Raw genomic sequence first — 21,845 nt, forward strand, 5'->3', positions numbered from 1 at the left:
GCTGGATTTGTCAGGACTATCCTCCATGGTTTCCTAGAGAATTCTACTAGACCACCTCCCCCTTCCTCACAGTGAGCTTTGGCACTAAACCATATGTACAGAATACTGCAACATATGAATAGGACGACATAGAAAAGTTGTGTAAAATCTTACCATAACCATAGATGTCTTTCTCTTCCATGTTGCAGTATTCCTTCCCACCCAGCTACTCCTCCTGTTGTATGGCAGTTCCCTTTTTGGATGGCATAGGACTGGCATTATCCTTAATAAGGGCTGGTTCCAACTGAGATGCTCAGTTCTGAGGTCTGGTGCATGCAGACGTCACTTTTATTGCCTATGCTCTGCTAGCCGCGTTAGACATCCCACACACCATACATTGACTGAAATATTTTGTATAGTGGCCAGACATTCAGGCAGCAAGAGGAGAAAACCCATATGTACAGAATACTGCAACATGGAAGAGAAGGACCATTTATGGTAAGATTTTACACAACTGTTCATTCTACTTTTAGGGGGTGTATTATCACATTCCAGGGATGGATGCTTTTCCAAAGGGTTATGCATGGAGTTTTAGTTCTTGACTCTGGAACCAGTCTGTCTGCATCAGGCCCTCTTGAAGTGTATCTGTGTCTCTAGGGGATTCCGTGATCACACGTAGTTTGAAGTAATTTACATATTTTGTCAGCCAAAGGCAGGTGATTTTTTCATTGACTTCAGAGAAGTAGTTGCCCCAGCAGCGATCCCCGTCAAACTCCAATAGTGACTGGTTTCCTTGTGGAGGTGGATTCCCGTATCCCAACTTCTTGCACACTATCACTGAGCCAGCTGGCTGTCCATCAGGTGACATATGGGTCTATACCTAATTTTGCTACAGTGCCTTTTAATGCTACAATTAAGCAGTCATAGCCTGTTATGTCCTGCCCACCTGTGAAGACATTCTGCTATGGTGCGAGGCACAGGTCCCTTTAAGAAAAGTTTTGAGGTTAGGTGACGTTTTGATTTCTGTGTGTTAAATTCCTTGGATGTTCAGTCATTGTTAAAAAGATATGATTTGATGATGTTAATCTTCGTTCATTCCTTACTGATGGGTTATCTGTGTGTCCTTGGAACCGAGCCGGCCAATATCAAGCTTGCATCAGCCAAAAACTCTCGAGCCAATGTCCTACCCAGAATGCTCTGCTCCCTGTTACCTCAGATCTCATTTGCTGCATTGCTGTACAGCTGTGTCAAGCCACTCTCTCGGCCAAGTGTCTAAATTTTGGAGTTTTATACGTTGTTCTTACTTTAAATATTTCAAATAGTTTCTAATAATATGTTACTCTATCGTATAGTTTAGACTCCTCTCCCTTTAGTCTTTTCACTTTATTACCCTTTTTCTTACCTTTGAGGTCATTCTTCATTACCATCGTTGGTAATCCTTCCTTCTCTCTTCTTACCTTTTTTGGGTAGCTTTTCCTCTTCCTTTTGGTACTGTTCTTCTCCACATCATTATGTCAGATAAGAAAAGTAGCGTTGGTTTCAAGCAGTGTAAGGATTGTGGCAGTAACTTACCGCTTTCCGATGCCCATGACTTATGTGTCTACTGTCTGAATTTCTCCCACCTTGCTGTGGATCCCCCGTGTGGGATTTGTAAAAATTATTCTACCAGGACTCTTAACGAGAGGAAGAATAAATTCATATTGAAAGGTCTTCTCAAATCTCCTTTCTCTGAGGCTATTTCTGGATCAGAGGGCTCACCCCCCCTCCTGTTAAACCCCTTAAGAGGCGTTTTTCTTCATCGTTGAGGTTGCTCCCTTCTTCTCCCTCTGGAGATCATAGGGAGTCTACTCATAAGAGGATGAAATTGGTTACTTCGGCGCTGCCACCTGTGACCCTGTTGGCTCCAGGTTCAGCACCGCACCAAATGATTCTAGTTCCAGCCATGTCTTCCTTATCAACACTGGCACCAGAGTTCTCGATGAAGACAACTACGGGCGGCACCGTCCATACAGGTACAGTCCCCTTCGGCACCGTTGGTCCTATCCCCTTCGGCTCCAAGTATGACTTTTCTGTACTCCACGGCGCAGACCCTTTTGGCACCGACATGTTCTTTGGTGCAGTCCTCCTCTGCACTGTCCTTATTACCAGTTTAGACACTTTCCTCAACAGCACCATACCCATCGGGGAAGACTTTTTCATTTATGGTGCAGACAAATTCAACTTCTGTGGCACTGGCGTCGTTGGCGCAGACTACTTCCACACCATTTTCTTCGGCGCAGACATCCTCGGGTCCATTCTCTGCACTTCTTGAATTAGCAAGGACCAAGTATTCTCCTTCCTTGGATCCATTTGCTAGTAGTCAGTGTAGTCCTTTTCTAGAAAGGCCAGAATCATCATCAGCTTTTTCCATGAGGTCAACCAAGAGTCTCTGAGCAAGATGTGTTGCGACTTGTTGACCAGTTGCTTGTGGCCAGAGTCTCCCTCACCCGAAGTCCACGTTCCCTCCTTCAGGTGAACGTACATCTCCTCAAACCCCAACGTACACTCCTCCTTCGACTTCTTCCCAAGTTTTGAAGCCTATTACTCCGACAGCAGCTTCCCTTCTTCCGACTCCAATAGTGAATCTCACTTTGGAATCAGAGTCGTCCTTGTGGCCCTCGGTGCACTGGGCATGGGGCTCTTCTCAGACCAGTGGCGTGTCCTGTGGGGGAGGGCATTCCTGGTTCCACGCAGAGTTTTTTCTATGGCACCCACCAGGGATTCTCTCTCACGGTTCACGGTCCTGTTGAGTCTCCTTGTCTGACAGTGGGCTCGTTGGGGCGTGGTGTGACCCCGATTCTGAGGTTATCATGCTAGGTTCCGGGCTCCCATCCCTCCTTGAGCAGGCCGGCCTTCCAGGCCATGGAGAGTGCGCTTGCCTCCACTGGCAAATCCCACGTGTGTGTCCTCTCCCCCCCTCTGTGCCGCAACTGTCACAAGCCACCACCACCGGACACCAGGCACAAGGGTCTCAGGTTTCTCCTCCACACATTTGCGGCACAGAGGGGGGAGAGGACTCCCGACATGTGGGATTGCCTCCACTGGCAAATCCCACATGTCTGAGTCCTCTTCCCCCCTCTGTGCTGCAACTGTCACAAGCCGCAACCACCGGACACTGGGCACAAGGGTCTCAGGTTTCTCCTCCTCAGGAGACTCCCTCTTTGCAGTCTTCTCCAGAACCTCCCACTGAGGAAGTACCCCGCAAAGTGTCGTGCAAGAGGAAACACATGGACTCCACTGAGAAGTCATTGACTGAAGGTATGGATTTTGATGATGGGGAAGGGTCCCCACAGTCACCCTCTGATGAGGTGTCCTTTGGTGACATCCTCGAGATCCTTAGAGGGGTGACTGAAAGTCCTCTAATCCTTCCTCTGAAGAATCTGTATTTCTGCAGGCTTTTCATTCCCAGCCCCCTACCTCCTGGGTCACCCTGCTGGCCGATGATCTCAATCAGCTCATCGTCCAGTGCGCATGGAAGGCTCTTGACAACCTGGAAAGCGATACCAAGGAGACCGGATAAAATATTATCGCCCCCAGCTGAGCACCCACATTGGCAAGTAGTCCCGGGTGATAGGCAGACTAGGGAAGCGTGTGTTTGGTTCATCGACCTTCGCCTTAAGGTCTTTGAACTGTTTGACACACTTTACCAGGCTTCAGAGGGATTTTATCAACCAGCTCTCTGAAACTTTGGCAGGAGTTATTTCTGACTAGGTCCGTGACAACGTGGCTACTCAGCCACCCTAGAGTCCATTTCCAACTCTTCGATGTGTCTTATTTCTCATGCAACAGAAGGGGGTGGCTAGAGTGGCAGGAGCGGGTATAGTCACCAGACGACATGCCTGGATTCACCTTTGTGACTTTGCAGACTCCTTTAAGGCTCCCTTCATGAATGCCCCCATTGAGGCTGCTGCTTTGGCCCTAAAGTGAAAGATACACTGGCTAGGTGCGAACAAGATGGCAAGACCCTGTCTGCCGTTGGTGTCAGACACTCCACTCCTCAGTGATTCTATTCCAGAAATCAGAGGAGCGGGAAGATGTGGCACAGGAAATCACAGGGCTCTTTCCGGGATGCACGTGCCAAGTTCTTCCCTAGAGGCAGAGGGGGGAACTCCAATGGAAGACTCCCCTTTCGGGGCAGACTAGGTCCTCAAAACCAGGGTTCCATACATTCCTTCTCTGGCCAACCCTATCAGCGATCCTGAAGCGTTGCCCGACTGCTCACCCCTGGAAGTGGTCGAGGGTCGTTTTTCCTTGTACCCCGCTGCCTGGCAAAATATAACAACTGACTCTTGACTACAATGGATAATATCCAGAGGCTGTCACATCCCCTTCCATCTTTGTCCAATCTCATCCAGAATATTACCTGACGTTCCACCCAGTCAAAGGGAAGCAGCAGCACACGAAATACAAAAGCTGCTACAAAGAGAGTCCTCCAGAAGGTTCCCCCCAGACCAGAAAAAATCCATTTTTTTACTTAAGGTTTTTTTAGTGCCAAAAAAGACAGGGGACTGGAGACAAATTCTGGATCTCAGCACACTGAACAAATTTGTAAAAACAGAGAAATTCCGGATGGTCATGGTTCAGTCTGTCCTTCCTCTTCTGGAAGAAGACGATGTGGTCTGTAGATCTTCAAGATGTGTATTACCATATAAAAATAGGCAAATGCTCAATAAGATACCTCTTCTGCATAGGAGCCATTCACTACCAATTTCGAGCTTTGCCCTTCGGTCTCTCTACAGCCCCCAGAGTGTTCAGCAAATGCATGGCAGTGGTTATCGCTCACTTGCGACTTCAAGGATTCCAGGCATTTCCATGTCTAGACGACTGGCTCCTCAATGCCGCCACCAAGCATCTACTGGAAGAAGCCCTGCACTACACTCTCCTCACAGCTCAAAGCCTGGGAATCACTATAAACTGGGAGAAATCCAACATGACCCCAGCTCAGTCTTTGGAATTTATAGGAGTACTGTTGGACACGAGAATTTGCACAGCATCCCTTTCGGACCACAGGCTTCAAAGAATAAGACAACAGGTTCAGTCGCTGCTCTGTCACCACAAATCTCCCACTCGATCCATACTCCCAACTCTTGGGGTCAATGGCAGCCTTGATCACCATTGTTCCTCTAGCCAGCTTCCACATGAGGCTCCATCAGTGGCTACTTCTCACTCAGTGGTATCCTCTACAACATCCTTTGTCTTTTCAGGTAAGTGCAACTCAGAGATGCAAGCAAGATTTACTCTGGTGGATGTCTCGAAATCCCCAACAATGGTCTCGCCCCTTCAACCCCCATCAACCGATAGCCATGGTGACCACAGACACCTCCCTGATGGGGGGGGCTATGTCAGGGGAACTCGGTCCAAGGCACCTGGTCGGAGACAGAGGCCCTTTTGCATATCAGTGTCCTGGAACTGAGGGCGGTGCTACTCACGTTGCAAGTATTTAATTCGATCCTTCCATCAGGGAATGTTGCGATCCAGACAACATGTCAGTGGTCTGGTACATCAGCAAACAAGGGGGCACCAGATCTTACCAGTTATGCCGAGGGGCCTTGAGAATATGGCAGTGGGCGATAACTTCCAACCGCTTTCTAATTGCAACACACATTCCCGGGAGCTTCAACATGATAGTGGACAAATTGAGCAGGTGCATTCTGCCGCCTCACGAGTGGTCCCTCAATCCTATGATAGCAGCAAGAATCTTCAACCGCTGGGGCGAACCTTGCTGCCACCTGTTTGCCTCCCCAACCAACTTCACGTGCAGCAACTAATTTGCCCTTATCCCCCCCCCTTGGAGACGGTCACCGAGAGATGCTCATCCACGCTTGGCCCTCTGGTCTACTTTATGCTTATCCTCCTCTTCCCCTCATCTCCCAATTTCTGAAGAAAGCACGACAGTTGTAAAGCAAGGTGCTACTCATTGCTCCATATTGGCCTCAACAAGTCTGGTTTCCCTTCCTCTGGCCTCACCTGCTAGATCAACCATGGATCTTCAGCCTATCCCCAATGTTGATCTCCCATCTACATGGTCTGACTCGCCCCAATCTTAACAACCCTGAAACTAGCAGCTTGTCTTCTCCACGTCCGATGATTGCCAGGCATGAAAACATATCATCCCCTGTGCGCAATATTCTTATTGCATCTCATAAATCGTCCACCAGACTAATCTGTCTTAATAAATGGAAAAGGTTCAATTTATGGGCAGCGAATAAACAATTAGACCCCTTGTCAGCCCCAGTTTTGATGGTTTTGGATTACTTATTGCATCTTTTCCACTCTGGGGTGTCTGCCTGTACTGTTCGTGTGCATTTAGCTGTCATACCAAATTTCCACATTGGTTTTCAGGATGCTTCGCTTATGTCACATACTCTGTAAAACCTTCTTGAAGTGGGTTCTCCACTTAAAACCTCCCTTTAGAGAACCAGTACAACCTTGGGATTTGGCCTTGGTTCTGCAAGCTCTAACAGCTCCCCCCTTTGAACCTGCGTCTTCGTGTGATGTAAAATATCTCTCTTGGAAAACTTTGATCTGATCTTGTTCATCCTTGTTCATTCCTTACGCCTGGGTTATCTCTTCCGACCTCTGAACCGAGCCGGCCATCTTCTAAGCTCTCGACAGCCACAAACTCTCAAGCTAAACTCTTACCCACAGTTCCCTCTCCCTGTTTCCCCAGATTTCGTTTGCCGCATCGCCATTCAGTCATGTCAAGCCGCTTCTCTTGAGCTAAGTAAAACTTCTTTGATAATACCTAATCGTATTGCAGTTCTTCTCGGTTCAAATTTTGTTAAGTTATCTCTTACCCTATCACATCTAGTGACTCTTTTGGTTGTTTTCTAGCCTTTCTTTCTTGGTACCGTGTGGTAACTCCTTTACCATCGTTGGTAAAATCTTTCCTGATTTACCTTCGGGTATTTCTCGTACCGTTGTTGGTACCTTCTTCCTTCCTTTCCTTTCTTCATCCTTCCTATCATGGCAGAGGAAAAAGGTGGTCCGGGATTTAAAAGATGTGTGGATTGTGGGCATAAATTGCCAATTTCAGATGCACATGCATTGTGTGTTTACTGTTTGGGTGTGCCTCACTTGACTGTTAACCCGCCTTGCGGGATTTATGCTAACTTTTCTAACAGGACTTTGGTGGAAAAGAAAAAAATAACTGATTTTGGGACTACTTAAATCTTCCTTTTCAGAGGCTATTTCTGGGTCGGAGGCTTCAACCCCTCCTAGTTCCTATAAAAAAAGAAAAGATCACAAGAAGGCCAAGTCTCTCCCGTCATCTCTGACTGGGGACCACCAGGAACCGAGACCTAAGAAGGCCAAACTGTCTAGTTCGGATTTGACTTCCTCGGCCCCAAGGCTTTCAGTGCCTAGATCTTCTGTACCATCCGTTACTTCAGCACCGTGTTTTGTGCCCTACACTTCATTGGAACCGAGGGGTCCCTTGGTTCAGACTTCCTTACCGGCACCGACTTTTTCTTCGATGCAGACCTTTCCGGCGTCGATGACTGTTCTGACGCGCCACCCCCACGCCAACTCTGACAATTTAATCTGCACCGACCACCTTGTTTTCCGCACAGACTTTCGGCACATATCATAGTGCCAACTACCACTTCGGCACCAACCTTGTCGGTGCAGACCTTACCTTCGGCACCAATGATCTCCTCGGTGCAAACTCCAGTAGTACAAGCCTTAACGGCTCCGTTGTTCTCGGTGCAGATGCCTATGTTAGCACCATCCAAAGACCCCTTTGTGGGCACCGAGTTTCCTGGATCCTTGGATAGACCTGACTCCCCTTCATTTAATGTCCATGAGATCCACTAGAAGCCTCTCTGAACATGATGTGGTGCATCTTGTGGATCAGTTGCTTTTGGCCAGAGGTATCCAACCCCCCAGGACCTACTCTTCCTTCGGAGGTGAATACCCTTCTCCAAAGACTCCTACCTATTTTCCTCCTTCATTGCCTTTGAAGCCCCCTGCTGTAGCACAGACTTCCCTCACTTCGGCTCCTTTCATGGATCTCACTAAGGAATCGCAGTTGCCTTTGTGGCAGGAGAGACTTGTCACTGCAGTCACTGCTCAGGATGCTAGCTGTGGTGTACGTACTCCTGTTTTTCACAGCCTTCCAGGGACTCCGGGTCGGCAGGCTGATTGCTTGAGCAAGGTGTAACCTCCTCGGGTGGACCAGCCTTCCAACTCCTGGAGAAGGCTCTTGCGTCTGTTGGCGATCCTGTGCTATCAGTGTCCCCGTCCTAATGTGGACCGCAATTTACACAAGACACCCCTGACTAACACCGGGCACACAAGCCTCAGGACACAGTCCCACAGGAGGCCCTTTTTGCGCTGTCTTCCCCAGATTCTCCCCCTGAGAAAGTTCATTGCAAGAGTGCATGTAAGAGGAAGCACGTGGACTCCCCAGAGGAGTCTCACATGGAAGATACAGACTTTGATGATGGGGAAGGGTCCCCTCGGTCACCCTCTGAGGTATCCTTTGGAGATATCCTTGAAATACTGAAGCAATGAGGTGATTGGCAGCCTTCTAACCTGACCTCTGAAGAGCCTGTGTTCCTGGAGGCCTTTCGTGCCTGGCCCCCTACCTCTTGGGTTACTCCACCTGCTGACTACCTTGTCCGGCTCGTCGTGCAGCATGCATGGAAGGCTCCTGACACCGTTGACGCCATCTCCCGCAGACCAGATAAAATCTTGTCACCCCCAGATAGTGAGCCTCACTGGTCCAAAGGTCTTCCTGTAGATGCCTTGGTGGTGGTGGCCACAACAAAGAAGGATCTGGCGGAAGAAAGCCAGACTGTCCACCTGCCCAACTAAGTGTCCTGGGCGCTGGACAGATTATGAAAGCGTACCTTTGCATCAGCAACCTTTGCAGTCAGGTCCCTGAACTTTATGGCATATTTTACCAGGCTTCAAATAGACTTTAATTTCTGAGCTCTCTGAAACTTTGGCTGGAGCTGTGTCTGAGGAGGTCCGGGACAAAGTGGCCTCACAGTTAGCCACCCTTGAAACTATCTCTAACTCCTCCATGCGCCTGATTTCTCACGCATTAGAAGGAGCAGCTAGAGCAGCAGGTGCAGGCATAGTCATGAGATGGCATGCCTGGATGCGCTTGTGTGATTTTGTGGACCCTTTCAAGGCTTCCTTTCTGAATGCTCCCATTGAAGCCTCTTTGTTATTTGGACCCAAGGTTAAAAGCACACTGGCTAGATGTGAACAGGATGGTAAGACCCTTTCTGTCATGGGTGCCCATTATTCTTCCCCTCAATGGGATTTCTCCAGAAACCAGAAGAATGGGAAGTTGTGGCGCAGAAAGTCTCTGGGTTCTTTCCGTGACACACGAGCCGAGTTTTCTCCTAGAGGCAGAGGGGGAAACTCATATGGAAGACGCCCCTTTCGGGGCAGAGGAGGTCCGCATAACCAGGGTTCCAGATATTCTTTCTCTGGCCGGTCCTACCAGTGCTCCTGAAGAACGGCCCAACTGCTTTCCTCTGGAAGCGGCTGGGGGTCATTTCTCTTTTTACCCTTCTGCTTGGCTAACCATTACCACAGATTCTTTGGTACGAGAGATAATCGGAGGTTATCATATTCCCTTTGATCTTTGTCCCGCCACCCTAAGGAGCTTACCCGACGTTCCACCCAGTCAAAGGGAAGAAGCAGCATTAGAGATTTCAAAGCTGCTAAGAAAAAGTCCTCCAAATAGTCCTACCAGACCAGATAGGATCCGGATTCTACTCAAGATTATTTTTAGTGTCAAAAAAAGACCGGGGACTGGAGACTGATTTTGGATCTCAGTGTGCTAAACAAATTCGTAGAGGTACAGAAATTCCAGATGGTCACAATACAGTCTATCTTCCCACTCTTGGAGGCAGGTGATTAGATGTGCTCTATAGGATCTTCAAGATGCGTACTACCACATAAAGGTGGACAGACCATCGAGAAGATTCCTTCACTTCTGTGCGGGAGCCAGTTATTACCAGTTCCGAGTACTGCCCTTCGGACTCTCTATAGCCCCCAGAGTGTTCACAAAGTGCATGGCAGTTGTCACAGCTCACCTTCGACTTGCAAGGATTCCGGGTGTTTCCATACCTAGACGACTGACACATCACCGCCACCACCAGACATCTATTGGAAAAAGCCTTGGCAGAAAGGCTAGGTGTGACTATAAACTGGCAAAAATCCAACCTATCCCCATCCCAATCCATAGAATTAATTGGGGGTTCTGTTGGATACAAAGAACTGCATGGCATCGATTCCAGAGCACAGAATTTTAAGGATAAAACAACAACTCATACCCATCCTCTCAAGGGAAAGATCCACAGCACATTCGGTTCTCCAGCTGTTGGGTTCCATGGCAGCTTTCATCACCATTGTCCCCTTGCAAGATTCCACATGAGGCTTTTATAATGATTACTACTCACCCAGTGGTACCCTTTTCACTTCCCTCTATCATCCCAGATCCGGGTGACTCAGAGATGCAAACAAGACTTGATTTGGTGGATGTCGTAGAACCCGTCACAATGGTCTCGCCCCTTCACACCCCAACAGCCCAAATCCACAGTGACCATGGACGCCTCCCTGATGGGGGGGCTTTTTCAGGTGAAGACAGTCCAAGGCACGTGGTCGGAACTAGAGGCTCATCTGCATAAAAATGTCCTAGAACTGAGGGCAGTGCTTCTAGCATTGCAAGCATTTCATCCCCTCTTTCTGTCAGGGACTATTGCAATTCAGTCAGACAACATGGCTGTAGTCTGATACATCAAGAAACAAGGCGGAACCAAGTCTTACCCACTTTGTCAAGAGGCCATGAGGATATGGCAATGGGCGATGGCTACCAACCACTTTCTATTAGCAATGCACATTTCCGGGAGTTCCAACGTGATAAGACAGATTGAGCAGGTGCATTCTGCAACCACACGAGTGGTCTCTGAATCCTGTTATAGTGGCTGAGATTTTCAACCGCTGGGGTCTCCCTTGCTGCGACCTTTTTGCATCCCCGACCAACTGCAAATGCAGCAATTACTTCACCCTGATTCCCCCACGGGGACAGTCACCCAGGGACGCTCTAGTCCACGATTGGCCCTCAGGTGTGCTTTATGCCTTTCCCCCTCTTCCTCTTTATTCCCCAGTTCTGAAGAAAGCCCGCCGGTTGAAGAGCAAGATAATCCTAATAGTGCCATATTGGCCTTGTCAAATTTGGTTCCCCTTCTTATGGCCTCACCTGCTAGATCAACCATGGATTCTCGATCCAACTCCAGACTTGATCTCCCATCTGCAGAACCTGATACACGCCAACCTGAACAGCCTGAAGCTCACAGCTTGGCTCTTCCACTTCTGGTGATTGCCAGGCAGACTGATCTTTCTTCCCTGGTACGTGACATTCTTATTGCATCTCATAAGTCTTCCACCAAAACTACTTATCTCAGCAAGTGGAAAAGATTTACCATTTGGCTGAAGGAGAAACGAATAGACCCTTTTTCAGCACCAGTGCCAGTAGTACAGGAATACCTGTCCAGTTTATTCCAATCTGGCCTATCTGCTTCTACCATTCGAGTTCATTTGGCCGCAATATCTAATTTTCACAGTGGTGTCCATGACTCTTCTCTTATGTCACACAAATTATGCAAGACCTTTCTAAAAGGTGTAAATCATTTGAAACCCTCTTTTAGAGAACCTAGCCACCCATGGGACCTATCTTTAGTCCTGCAAGCTTTGACTACGTATCCTTTTGAACCAGCCTTTTCATGCAACCTCAAGTTTCTTTCTTGGAAAACTTTGTTCTTGGCCGCCATTACTTCTGCCATACATTTCTTCATCATTCTAACAGAGGGGAGAGTATTGTCTACATACCCTTGACATTCACAGGCAAATTTGTTTCTATCTGGACAGAACTAAGGCTTCTCGCAAATCAGATCAGCTATTCTTGGCCTGTTCTGGGCCTAGACTTGGATGTGCATTTTCTAAGGTCACATTGGCTAAATGGTTAAAAGACTGTGTAACATTTATTCACAAAACTCACGATATCCCTCTGACTACAGCCGTTTAGGGCTCATTCCACTAGGTCGGTAGCAACTTCTGCTGCCTTCCATGCTAGAGCGTCTTTTCCTGACATTTGTGCAGCTGCAACTTGGGCTAGACCTCTTACCTTCATCAGCCATTACAAATTGGATTTGGCCTCCAGAGGAAGAGCGTCCTTTGGTTCAGTGGTGCTCAGGAATGTCCTTCCATGAGGGCTTCCCAGGAAAAAAGGTAGCTGAGGACTCTGTCCCAGGCGTAAGGAATGAACAAGGATTAACAATATCAGATAAAGAAATTATGTCTTAGCATAACGTTCCATCTGTATTGTTGATCCTCGTTCAGTCATTACGACCCTCCCTCCTTCCCACCTCCTGAGGCTTATAGTGGATCTCATCATCCAGTTCCGTTAGGTCCTTTGACCAGAGGTAGCCTCTACTTTCTTTGACTTGCAAACTCAATCTGAGGTAACACGGAGGGGGGGATTGTGGGTAAGAGTTTAGCTCGATAGTTTGTGGCTGTCGCGAGCTTGGAAGATGGCCGAGACTGTTCCGAGGTCTGAACCGATAACCCAGGCGTAATGATTGAACGGGAATCAACAATGCAGATGGAATGTTATGGTAAGACACAACTTCTTTTTCATTAATTTATTCTGAGTCAGTTAAGTCAGTGTGCATGTGTTCATGTGTGCTAACATAGTGTACAGATTGTAAAGTGCGTTTCCTGTCTTCCTGTCTCAGGTGCTGAGGTCGGGTTGGCTGAATGTAGCAGGGAACCTGAAGTCACTGCCACAAATAGTGGAGATGATGAGACATGTATTGTGACACAGGCAGGTTTGACAGGGTTCTTTTTTCTGATTGCTATCACATCGGCCAGACGCTTGTCAGAACTTCAAGCCTTATGCATCTAACCTCTCCCTATCTTATCTTCTATAAGGAAAGGGTATCACTGAGAACTAATTCCACCTTTTTACCAAAAGTGGTGGCAGAGCGGTCTATCAACCAATCTATTCACCTTTCAGTTTTCTTTCCTAACCACTGTAACAAAGGAGAGTATTGCCTGCACTCCTTGGATGTTCATAGGCAAATACATTTTTATCTGGACAGAATCTACCCATAAATCAAACCAACTATTTCTGGCTTTTTCTGGACAAAGACGAGGTCACCCTGTCTCAAAAGTTACATTGGCTTCATGGTTGAGAAATTGTATCACCTTTATCTACAACAAAAACAAGGTTGCCTTGCCTCACTGAGTAAAAGCACATTCTACAAGGTCTATGGAAACTTCAGCAGCTTTCCATGCTAAGGCTTCCCTCAATGATATTTGCTCAGCTGCGACTTGGGCCAAACCTCATACCTTTATTCTTCATTACAAATTGGACTTGGCCTCCAGAGATAGAGCTTCTTTTGGCTCCATGGTGCTCAGGAATGTCCTTCCATGAGGGCCACCCTGGAATACAGGTAGCTGGGGGGCTCTGTCCCATTAGTAAGGAATGAACGAAGATTAACATCAGATAAAGAAGTTGTCTTACAATAACATTCCATCTGTGTTGTTGATCTTTGTTCATTCATTACTTCCCACCCTCCGTCCCCCATCCGGAGGTTCTCGGTTGATCTCATGTACTCCTTTTATTGTAGGTTTGTTATGACCAGAGGTAGCCTCTTCTTTTATCTGTCAACTTGCAAACTCAATTTGAGGTCACACGGAGCAAAGCATTCTGGGTAGGATCTTGGCTCGAGAGTTTTTGGCTGACACAAGCTTGGTGTTGACCGGCTTGGTTCCGAGGACGGAACCAATAACCTATCGGTAATGAATGAACGAAGATCAACAACACAGATGGAACGTTATGGTAAGACAACTTTTTTTTCATTAATTTATTGTGAGTCAGTTAAGTCAATGTAAAGTTAAGAGATCTGACATTAGTGTGAATAGAGCCTATGAATGCAGGGTGACTATCCCTGCACTCCATTTTAAATTTCATTTTTTGCTCTGATTATGTAATAAATTTATAAAAGGTAATTTTGCACTGGGCATTAAAAGCCTTCCTTGTAGTCCCTGTGATATTTATAAGCAGTGAAAAGCATGTGAAAGATCGTTTTTTTTTTTGGTCTGGCAGTACAACATCCAGCATTTTTATGTTTTATGTTAAATTTCAGAAAGAATTTTGGCAGAGACAAAAAAAGTTTTTGAAGATGTACTTGATGACTTTTCTGGTGTCGACAGCATTAAGTTACGATTTGAAGAGTTGCGACTTGAGTACTATTCACATTACCGGGAAGCCTACATTGCCTTGTGTCTCCCAAGGCTCTTTAATCCTCTTGTGCGACTACAGCTTATACCTTGGAATCCACTAGAGGTAAAATCTGTTCATAAAAGCATTTTTTTTTCCATTGTTGTATGTATTGCAGGATAGCATTAGGGTAGTTTTGTAACGGTGACCCAACAACGAAAATTGTCAGAATTTGCCTTCACCCTCGTTTGTCATGCCTTGGTAATATTTTGGTAGCCTTTGTTCAGAAATTTGTCAGTAGCCCTCGCTGCTTTTGTGACATGCATGGATTGCTCTAGAAATTTAAGAAAAAACCTAATTGCGATGCGTTTGTTTTTCACATCATTTATTTATGCAAATAAACTAACATGTCTAGAAGTTTGAGAGAGAATAAGGAAATTATCTTAGAAAGATAAGTGCAAGACTTGTTTAACTACACCCATTCATTTAAATTTTCTTATGCTTTTAAACTTCTTCCTGCGCAGGAAGGTATTAAGAATGGTGCTTGTTTTTATGGCTTTTTTTCTAAAATCTACACAACTTCCTTTTGACAGTTAAGCTTTACCTAAATAGTTCAGTTGTTGGGCTTTATAGAAAACATTATTTGCTTAATTGAGAATATTTACATATCTGTTAAATCTGAAACAGAAGTGTTGCACGTTAACTCATTCAGACCATAATTTTTCATTGAATCAGTAAGTAACAAAAAGTGACAGTTTTTTTTTTTCTTTCTTTTAGAAACTGCAATTTCTAATTATATTGATTAGTTCAACATTCCTTGTTCTCATGAACTGGTGTATGATTGTTTTGCAACTGAGTCTTCCCAAGAGAAACCTGTATTTGTAAGGTTTAAAGTGGAATACATGTTTTGAAGAAAATTTTGTTGAATCCAGCTTTCATTATAATTGCTTTTAGATACTGACATTTTAACAGCAGTATGTATAGTAAACTCTGTTAACCGGAACTCAAGCAACCAGAAACTACAGATGTTATGTTGTCCCTATTTCGCCTTCATTCTTGCTGGTTGGGTTCGGAGCCGATCCTCTGCTCTGACTTGTCCGCATTCTAAAGCTCGAGAGCTTCCACTGGCTCAAGGCTAGACCCTATCCCAACATGCCAGGCGAGAGTTGCCCAGATCTCGTTTGCCACTTGAAGCTTCAGGATTGCTGGTGACTGGCTCAGGCCAAGTTGTACTGTTGTTTTTTCTCCTTATTTTATATAAAATATTGGTTTTTTGTAGCATAGTTATCTCTGTAGCTGAGTAGAATCTGGTGTTTGTTTATCCCTCTATCTACTGCCTTCTTAGTTGCTGTTTATTGTTGAGACCGTCATTTTCTTCCCCTCTCAGGCCTATTATTCCCCTTCTACCTAACTAGCGAATCCGTTTAAGTTAGAGGATTCGTCCTTTGTTTTCAGCCTGTTTAAGTTAGAGGGCTTTCCTTTATTCCCTTTCTCTACTGTTGGTCTAAGGAGTTAGGTGTTTGAGTTAGAGGCATTTCCTCAGTTGGAGGAGTTGTCATTTGACTGAGAGACTCTCCTCCTTCTGCTACCCTCCCTTTCCTTAAAAAAATGTCTTCGCTGTCTGTTTTTTAGTTGAGTGTTTCTTTCTTTTTGCTACTATTAGCTGCGGTCTTGTTATTGTACCTTGTTGTTGGTATCTTTATTGTTGGTAAATATGTCTAAGGCAGCATCAAAAGAATCAAAGCCTTCTGGATTCAAGAAGTGTGAAATCTGCACATAAAAAATGTCTCTGACCGATGGACATACTAGCTGTGTATACTGTTTGGGAGCTGTTCACCCTTGTTCCATTTGACATGGATTCAGCTGTAGACTTCTACAGGAGCATAAGAATAAGCTAATTTTGAGAGGGTTATTGAAAGGGCCTTTTGAGGCATCGATGGAAGGGAATCAGGCAAGAAAAGCTGACAAACCCTCCAAGTTGGCATCCTCATCTGTTCCGACCTCGGAATTGTCGAGGGGAAAAAGACAAGCCTTCAAGTTCGTCGAATCCAAAATCTGTCAGGTCTAACTAGGCTTTATCTCCTTCGGTTCCATCAGTGTTCTCGGAACCATCTAGGGGGCTATAAAAGAACCAGGTCTCCCTCCTTGGAACTGGTGCATTCCGTGCCACAGTCTCCACTTCTCCAGTCTGTGGTGGGCAGTCGCCAATCGTCCACCCATTCCTCTCAATCATCCAGGTGCCTTTCGGATGATGATGTGGCGAGAGTGTGGTGAAGAGGCTACTCAGGACACCGGCCTTGGCTAAAATTTAATCGAGCCCAGCCCATGTGGAAGTGGAGCCGACTGTCCAGCCTACTTTGTCATCTATTCCTCCTCCGACTCACCTGAGTTCAGGGCCAGAGCGCATAGAGGTCATTGTGGTGGAACCGTCAGATCCGAAACCCCCAGTTTTCTGTGGTCCGACATCAGCTCCGATCCCATCGATACCACCATGTTCTTAATGTTTCACTGTTGCAGTCATTACATTTGGGTAATCTGCTGGCAGGTTGCCCTCAGTCGGCCTGAATTCGGAAGTCTTGGGTTCTGCGTCGGTTGCTGTCTTCTCTTTCATGACGTCAGGGGTATAAAACGTGCAGCCAACACCATTTTCTTTAGTCTTTCTTGCTGCGCGCTGCCCGAAGCCGAAGCATTTCGCAAGTGCCGGTCGGCCGACTACTGAAATATTCGCATTTGAGTTTCAGAACCGAAGTCTTCAATAAAGCCAAGTACCCCGTTGGGGAAACTTTTTTATTGCATTTTACCAATGTCAGAAAAAGTTAATAATTGTATTACTTGTGGGAAGCAAATGCCTCATAAGGATTTCCATTTATACTGTATTCCTTGCCTAGGCCCTGATTACAACGTGCCTGGCTGTCGGTTTTGTGCTAGATTTACCCAACGCACTATTAAGCTTCAGTATATTTTTGCATCTAAGTATTTTGGAAACAGATTTAACTACGCAGAGATGTCGTCTGATAGCAATCCGACTACCTGAGTACATAAAAAACGCAAAGAAAAGGACAGAGAAAGGCAGTCGAGATCCAAAACCAACGAAGCTTCTCCTAAACCAGTCGCCAGTTCGCCGGTATTCCATGAGGTGCTTTTGCAGCCCGTGACATCCACTAACTTAGAGTCACAGGCCTCTGCCGACACCCATGTGGAGTCCGGCATGCCACAAGATGATACTCAAGGTATTGGACCGACGGATGTATCTCCCTCGGATGGGTCCGGAGCCGCAGAGCAGGCACCGGCTTCTGAGGGTGTATTCAGACTTCAACATTTTTATATCAAACCGACGAAAGCTGCAAAACCAAATGCAAAGACACCTTATAAAACTAAAAAACTGATGCCTGAGCCACGTGCACAGGCCTTTATGCCTAAAAAACAGATGATCAAAATGGCTGAAGACCTTATTACCTTGATCAGGGATACCCATCCCCTCCAGATAAGAGGCCTTGGCAAGACGCTGACTATGAATCTTCAGATCAGGTTTCTATTTCTTCTGATTCCTCTTCTGATCAGAAATTGCCTTTACCTCCCTATGAAGATTCTGATGCTGAGGAGTCTATTCCATCTGCATCTCCTCCTGAGGATAATTCATTTGGAGAAACCTTGCATACTTTGTGGGAGCATTTTCACTGGGAGAGTCAAGACTTCTCAGAATCAAAAAAGAGGCTCAGGGATTTCCTCCTCCTCCCCCCTCAGCACAAGCCTTTAGCCATTCCTGTGCTAGACATTGTGGATGATGTTTTTTTCGGACTCAAGCCTGACCCCTGACTCTCTACCTCCGGTTTCCAGTAAGCCTGACAGGTATTACATGGTCCCTGACTCTCATAAATTTTTATTTAGAAACCCTGCTGCTGATCCTGAAACTATTTCACAGGGTCCAAAGGGAGTTAAGCCCTCAACAGAAAAAAAACCCTGCCCCCAAGACAGAGATTCAAGGGCACTGGACAGATGGGGAAAAAGGTTTATACATCTGCAACCTTGGCAATCAGGGCCTTAAACTGTCAATTTCATATGCTTAAGTACTAACAACTTGTTATGGGTTTGCTGAAACAGAAAATGATGTTGATTTCAGAATGTGCAGAAAATAAGGAATTGCAGGAATTGTTGCATGCAGCTGAACAAGTTGGAAAGCATACTTTGCAATGTGGTTTTGATTCTTTAGAGGCCTCCTGCAGGGCCGCAGTTACTGGAACTGTGATTAGGAGGTATGCCTGGTTAAAGCAACAAACTTTGCCTGATCATGTTAAAGCTAAATTGCTAGATGCACCTTTACAGCAGGATTCTCTGTTTGGTATTAAGGCAGAAAGAGGTTTTAAAGAAAATGGAAGACAAAGCTAAGTCTATGCAAACTGTTAAAGATTTCTTACAAGTGCAGCCACCTAGATTCAGTAGACACTGGCCTACAAAAATTTGGTCCTCTCCTGTGTCAGACAGAGCTCAAAGGGGCAAATCCAGACGCTCTAAGGGTTCCAGGTACCAGGCTCAAGACTCATGCAGGTCAAAGCAATGGGGCGCATCCACCTCCAAATTTGGAGGAGATAAAGCGCAAACCTACAGAAAGCAATCCCAATTATTTCCCTCTGCCTACACCAAACACTTATCTTTTGGCAGCACCCATAGGGGGAAAATTAGCACTTTTTGCTCAAAATTGGCAGTTAATAACCCAGGGCAAGTGGGTACTGAACATCATATCACAGGGATACAGATTCCATTTCCATACTCTGCCAATGACAAATGGTTGGCCAGACCTGCCAAAAAACCAATGGGCAGAGGCACAGAAACAGATTACGTCCTTCATGGATATGGGGGCCATTCAGAGAGTACCAGAACAGGAAAAAGGACAAGGTTTTTACACTACTGTTCTTGGTACCCAGAAATGACAAGGCCTGGTGGCCAATACTGGATTTATCGATTTTGAACACATACCTGGACATTCCAAAATTCAAAATGCTCACTTTGCAACAGCTTCTGCCCATGCTGGGCAAGAATGCTTGGCTGGTGACTTTAGACTTAAGAGGCATACCTGCATGTCCCAATAAGACAGTCGTGCAGACGATACCTTAGATTCAAGGCTGGCTTAATGCATTACCAATTCTCTGCACTGCCCTTTGGCTTATCTACTGCGCCCAGGGTCTTTACAAAGTGCCTGGCACCAGTAATTGCATTTTGCAGACAAAGTAGTATTCAAATATATCCTTACTTGGACGACTGTCTCATTCAAGCAGAGAACAAGGACACTTTACTACGACACCTGGCGTTTGTGAAAAGGCATCTAGCATGCCACGGGTACACATTAAGCGAAAAGAAATCACAGCTGGTACCCTCTCAAAAGATAACTTTCCTGGGTGCAAACTTGCATACAACTGCCCAAATGGCTTACCTCACGCCAGACTAAGGCAACTAACTGACTACTTACTTCAAACTGATGGCAACAAAAACCCAGTCTTCTGCAAGACAAATTCTGCAGGCTCTGGGCTTCATGGCATCCTACATCCTACTATATCCATATTCAAGACTGCATATGAGGAAACTTCAATGGTACCTAAAAAGTTTCTCGAGTCAACATTCACACAGTCTGGAAACAATGATTCCTGTCATTCCGTGCCTGCAACAGGAGTTTCTATGGTGGGCAAAGGACTGTCACCAAAACATGGGACGGCCCTTCACTCTACCCCCTGCCAGCCAAACCTTAACAACAGATGCATCAGCTTATGCATGGGGGGCCCACATGGCAGGAAGATGCATTCAGGGCATATGGGCACCAAATCAAATGCATGCACATATCAACCAGAAAGAGATGCTAGCTGTTAAAAATGCCCTAACAGCCTTCAAGGACTTACTTCATCCAGGACAACTACTGATTAAAGATGGACAACACCACAGTCATGTGGTATATAAACAAGCAAGGGGGCACACACTCATATACCCCCTTTGCAGATTAGCCATGGCACTGTGGGACACAGCTTTGACCTACCAAATAAATCTTCAGGCTCAATTCCTGCCAGGAAAACAGAGCACTCTGGCAGATGATTTAAGCAGGAACCTTATGTATCCTCACGAGTGGAAACTAAATCCACAAGTATTCAGCATGATAATAGAGAATGGGGGAGCCCACACATAGATCTATTTGCCTCTCCTCAAAATTATCAATTGAAAAGATTCTGCACAAGGACTTATCACAGACTAGCATGGAAAGTGGACGCCCTATCCTTCAGTTGGAAAAACCTGTCAGTTTACACCTTTCTTCCTCTGCCTGTTCTACCCAAGGTCCTCCTAAAAGTCAGATAAGAGAAGCCAAAGATGATATTAATTGCCCCGGACTGGCCTCCCCAATACTGGTACCCAATCCTAAGGAACTTGTCTCAATATCCAGCTTGGACCTTGCCTCAAAGACCACAACTACTGTCCCAGCAAAATGATCAGATCCTGTGCAATCAGCTACAGACTCTGAACTTGGCAGCATGGCTAATCATGTAATCGTATGAATGACACTTCTCAGTAAAGCTGTGATGGATGTCATTTTGGAAGCCAGAAGGCCTAGTACTAGAAAATCTTATGCTGACAAATGGAAGAGATTCTGTGCTTGGAATCAAGCACAAGGAACTGATACAGCAGAACCACATATTCCTCAGATATTACAATACTTAACTGAGAGGCTTGACAAAGGCCTATCTATCTCATCAATCAAAGTCCATGCCTCTGCCATTTCAACTCATTACAGTACAGAGCCACCAGTCTTTTCTCATCCTTTACTAAAGCAGTATTTTAGAGGAACCAAAAACCTAAGGCCTCCTAGAAGATCACAATTACCTGCATGGGACCTCAATTATGTGTTGGAAAAGCTCACCCTGTCTCCATGGAAGACAGCTCTGCTACTAGCAATTACTTCAGCAAGAAGAGTTTGAGCTACAGGCCCTAATGGCTGTAGAGCCTTTTATCATATTTTACCCAGATGGTGTCTCTGAGGACAAATCCTACTTTTATGCCTAAGGTGGTTTCCAGTGTGGCTCTTAACCAAACAGTTCATCTGCCAACTTTGTATCCAAATCCGCAGAACAAAGGGGAGAGAATTCTGCATTCCTTGGACGTACACAGACAGCTAACATTCTACTTGAGCAGGACAAAAGCTCTAAGAAAAACTGAGCAATTACTAGTGTCGTATGCTGCAGGATCAGAAGGAAAGGCTATCTCAAAGCAGACAATTTCAAAGTGGATAAGCCACTGCATCCGTTTCTGCTACTTACACCATGGTAAACCTGTGCCCAGGGACATTAGGTCTCATTCCACCAGAGCTGCAGCTACTTCGGCATCCTTTCTCAGAGGAGTACCAACCAAAGACATTCTAGAGGCTGCTACTTGGAGTTCTTTTCACACCGTTACAAAGCATTACAATTTGCCTCTCTAAGTCCAGGGCAGGCTTTGCCACTGCAGTGCTGCAGGGACTTATAGCCGCACCTAATGCTGTTTTGCTCCAGCCTCCCAAGCATAACTTTGGGATTCTACCCAAATGTAATGACTGCAACAGTGAAACACG

At 45.9% G+C, this 21,845-nt stretch overlaps 1 protein-coding gene across 1 annotated transcript in view; it reads left to right on the plus strand.

The window, feature by feature from the left end:
• PAXBP1 (PAX3 and PAX7 binding protein 1) overlaps nucleotides 1–21,845 on the plus strand; it is a 1,009,737-nt gene that overhangs the window by 585,744 nt on the left and 402,148 nt on the right. Inside the window, exon 13 of the mRNA XM_044072024.1 lies at nucleotides 14,190–14,389. Coding sequence (XP_043927959.1) covers nucleotides 14,190–14,389 — 200 coding nt within the window. The remainder of the gene's footprint in view (nucleotides 1–14,189; nucleotides 14,390–21,845) is intronic.

This window comes from Protopterus annectens, chromosome 5.part0 (assembly GCF_019279795.1).
Source record: "Protopterus annectens isolate FY-2018-M chromosome 5.part0, PAN1.0, whole genome shotgun sequence".
Taxonomy (NCBI): Eukaryota; Metazoa; Chordata; order Ceratodontiformes; family Protopteridae; genus Protopterus; species Protopterus annectens.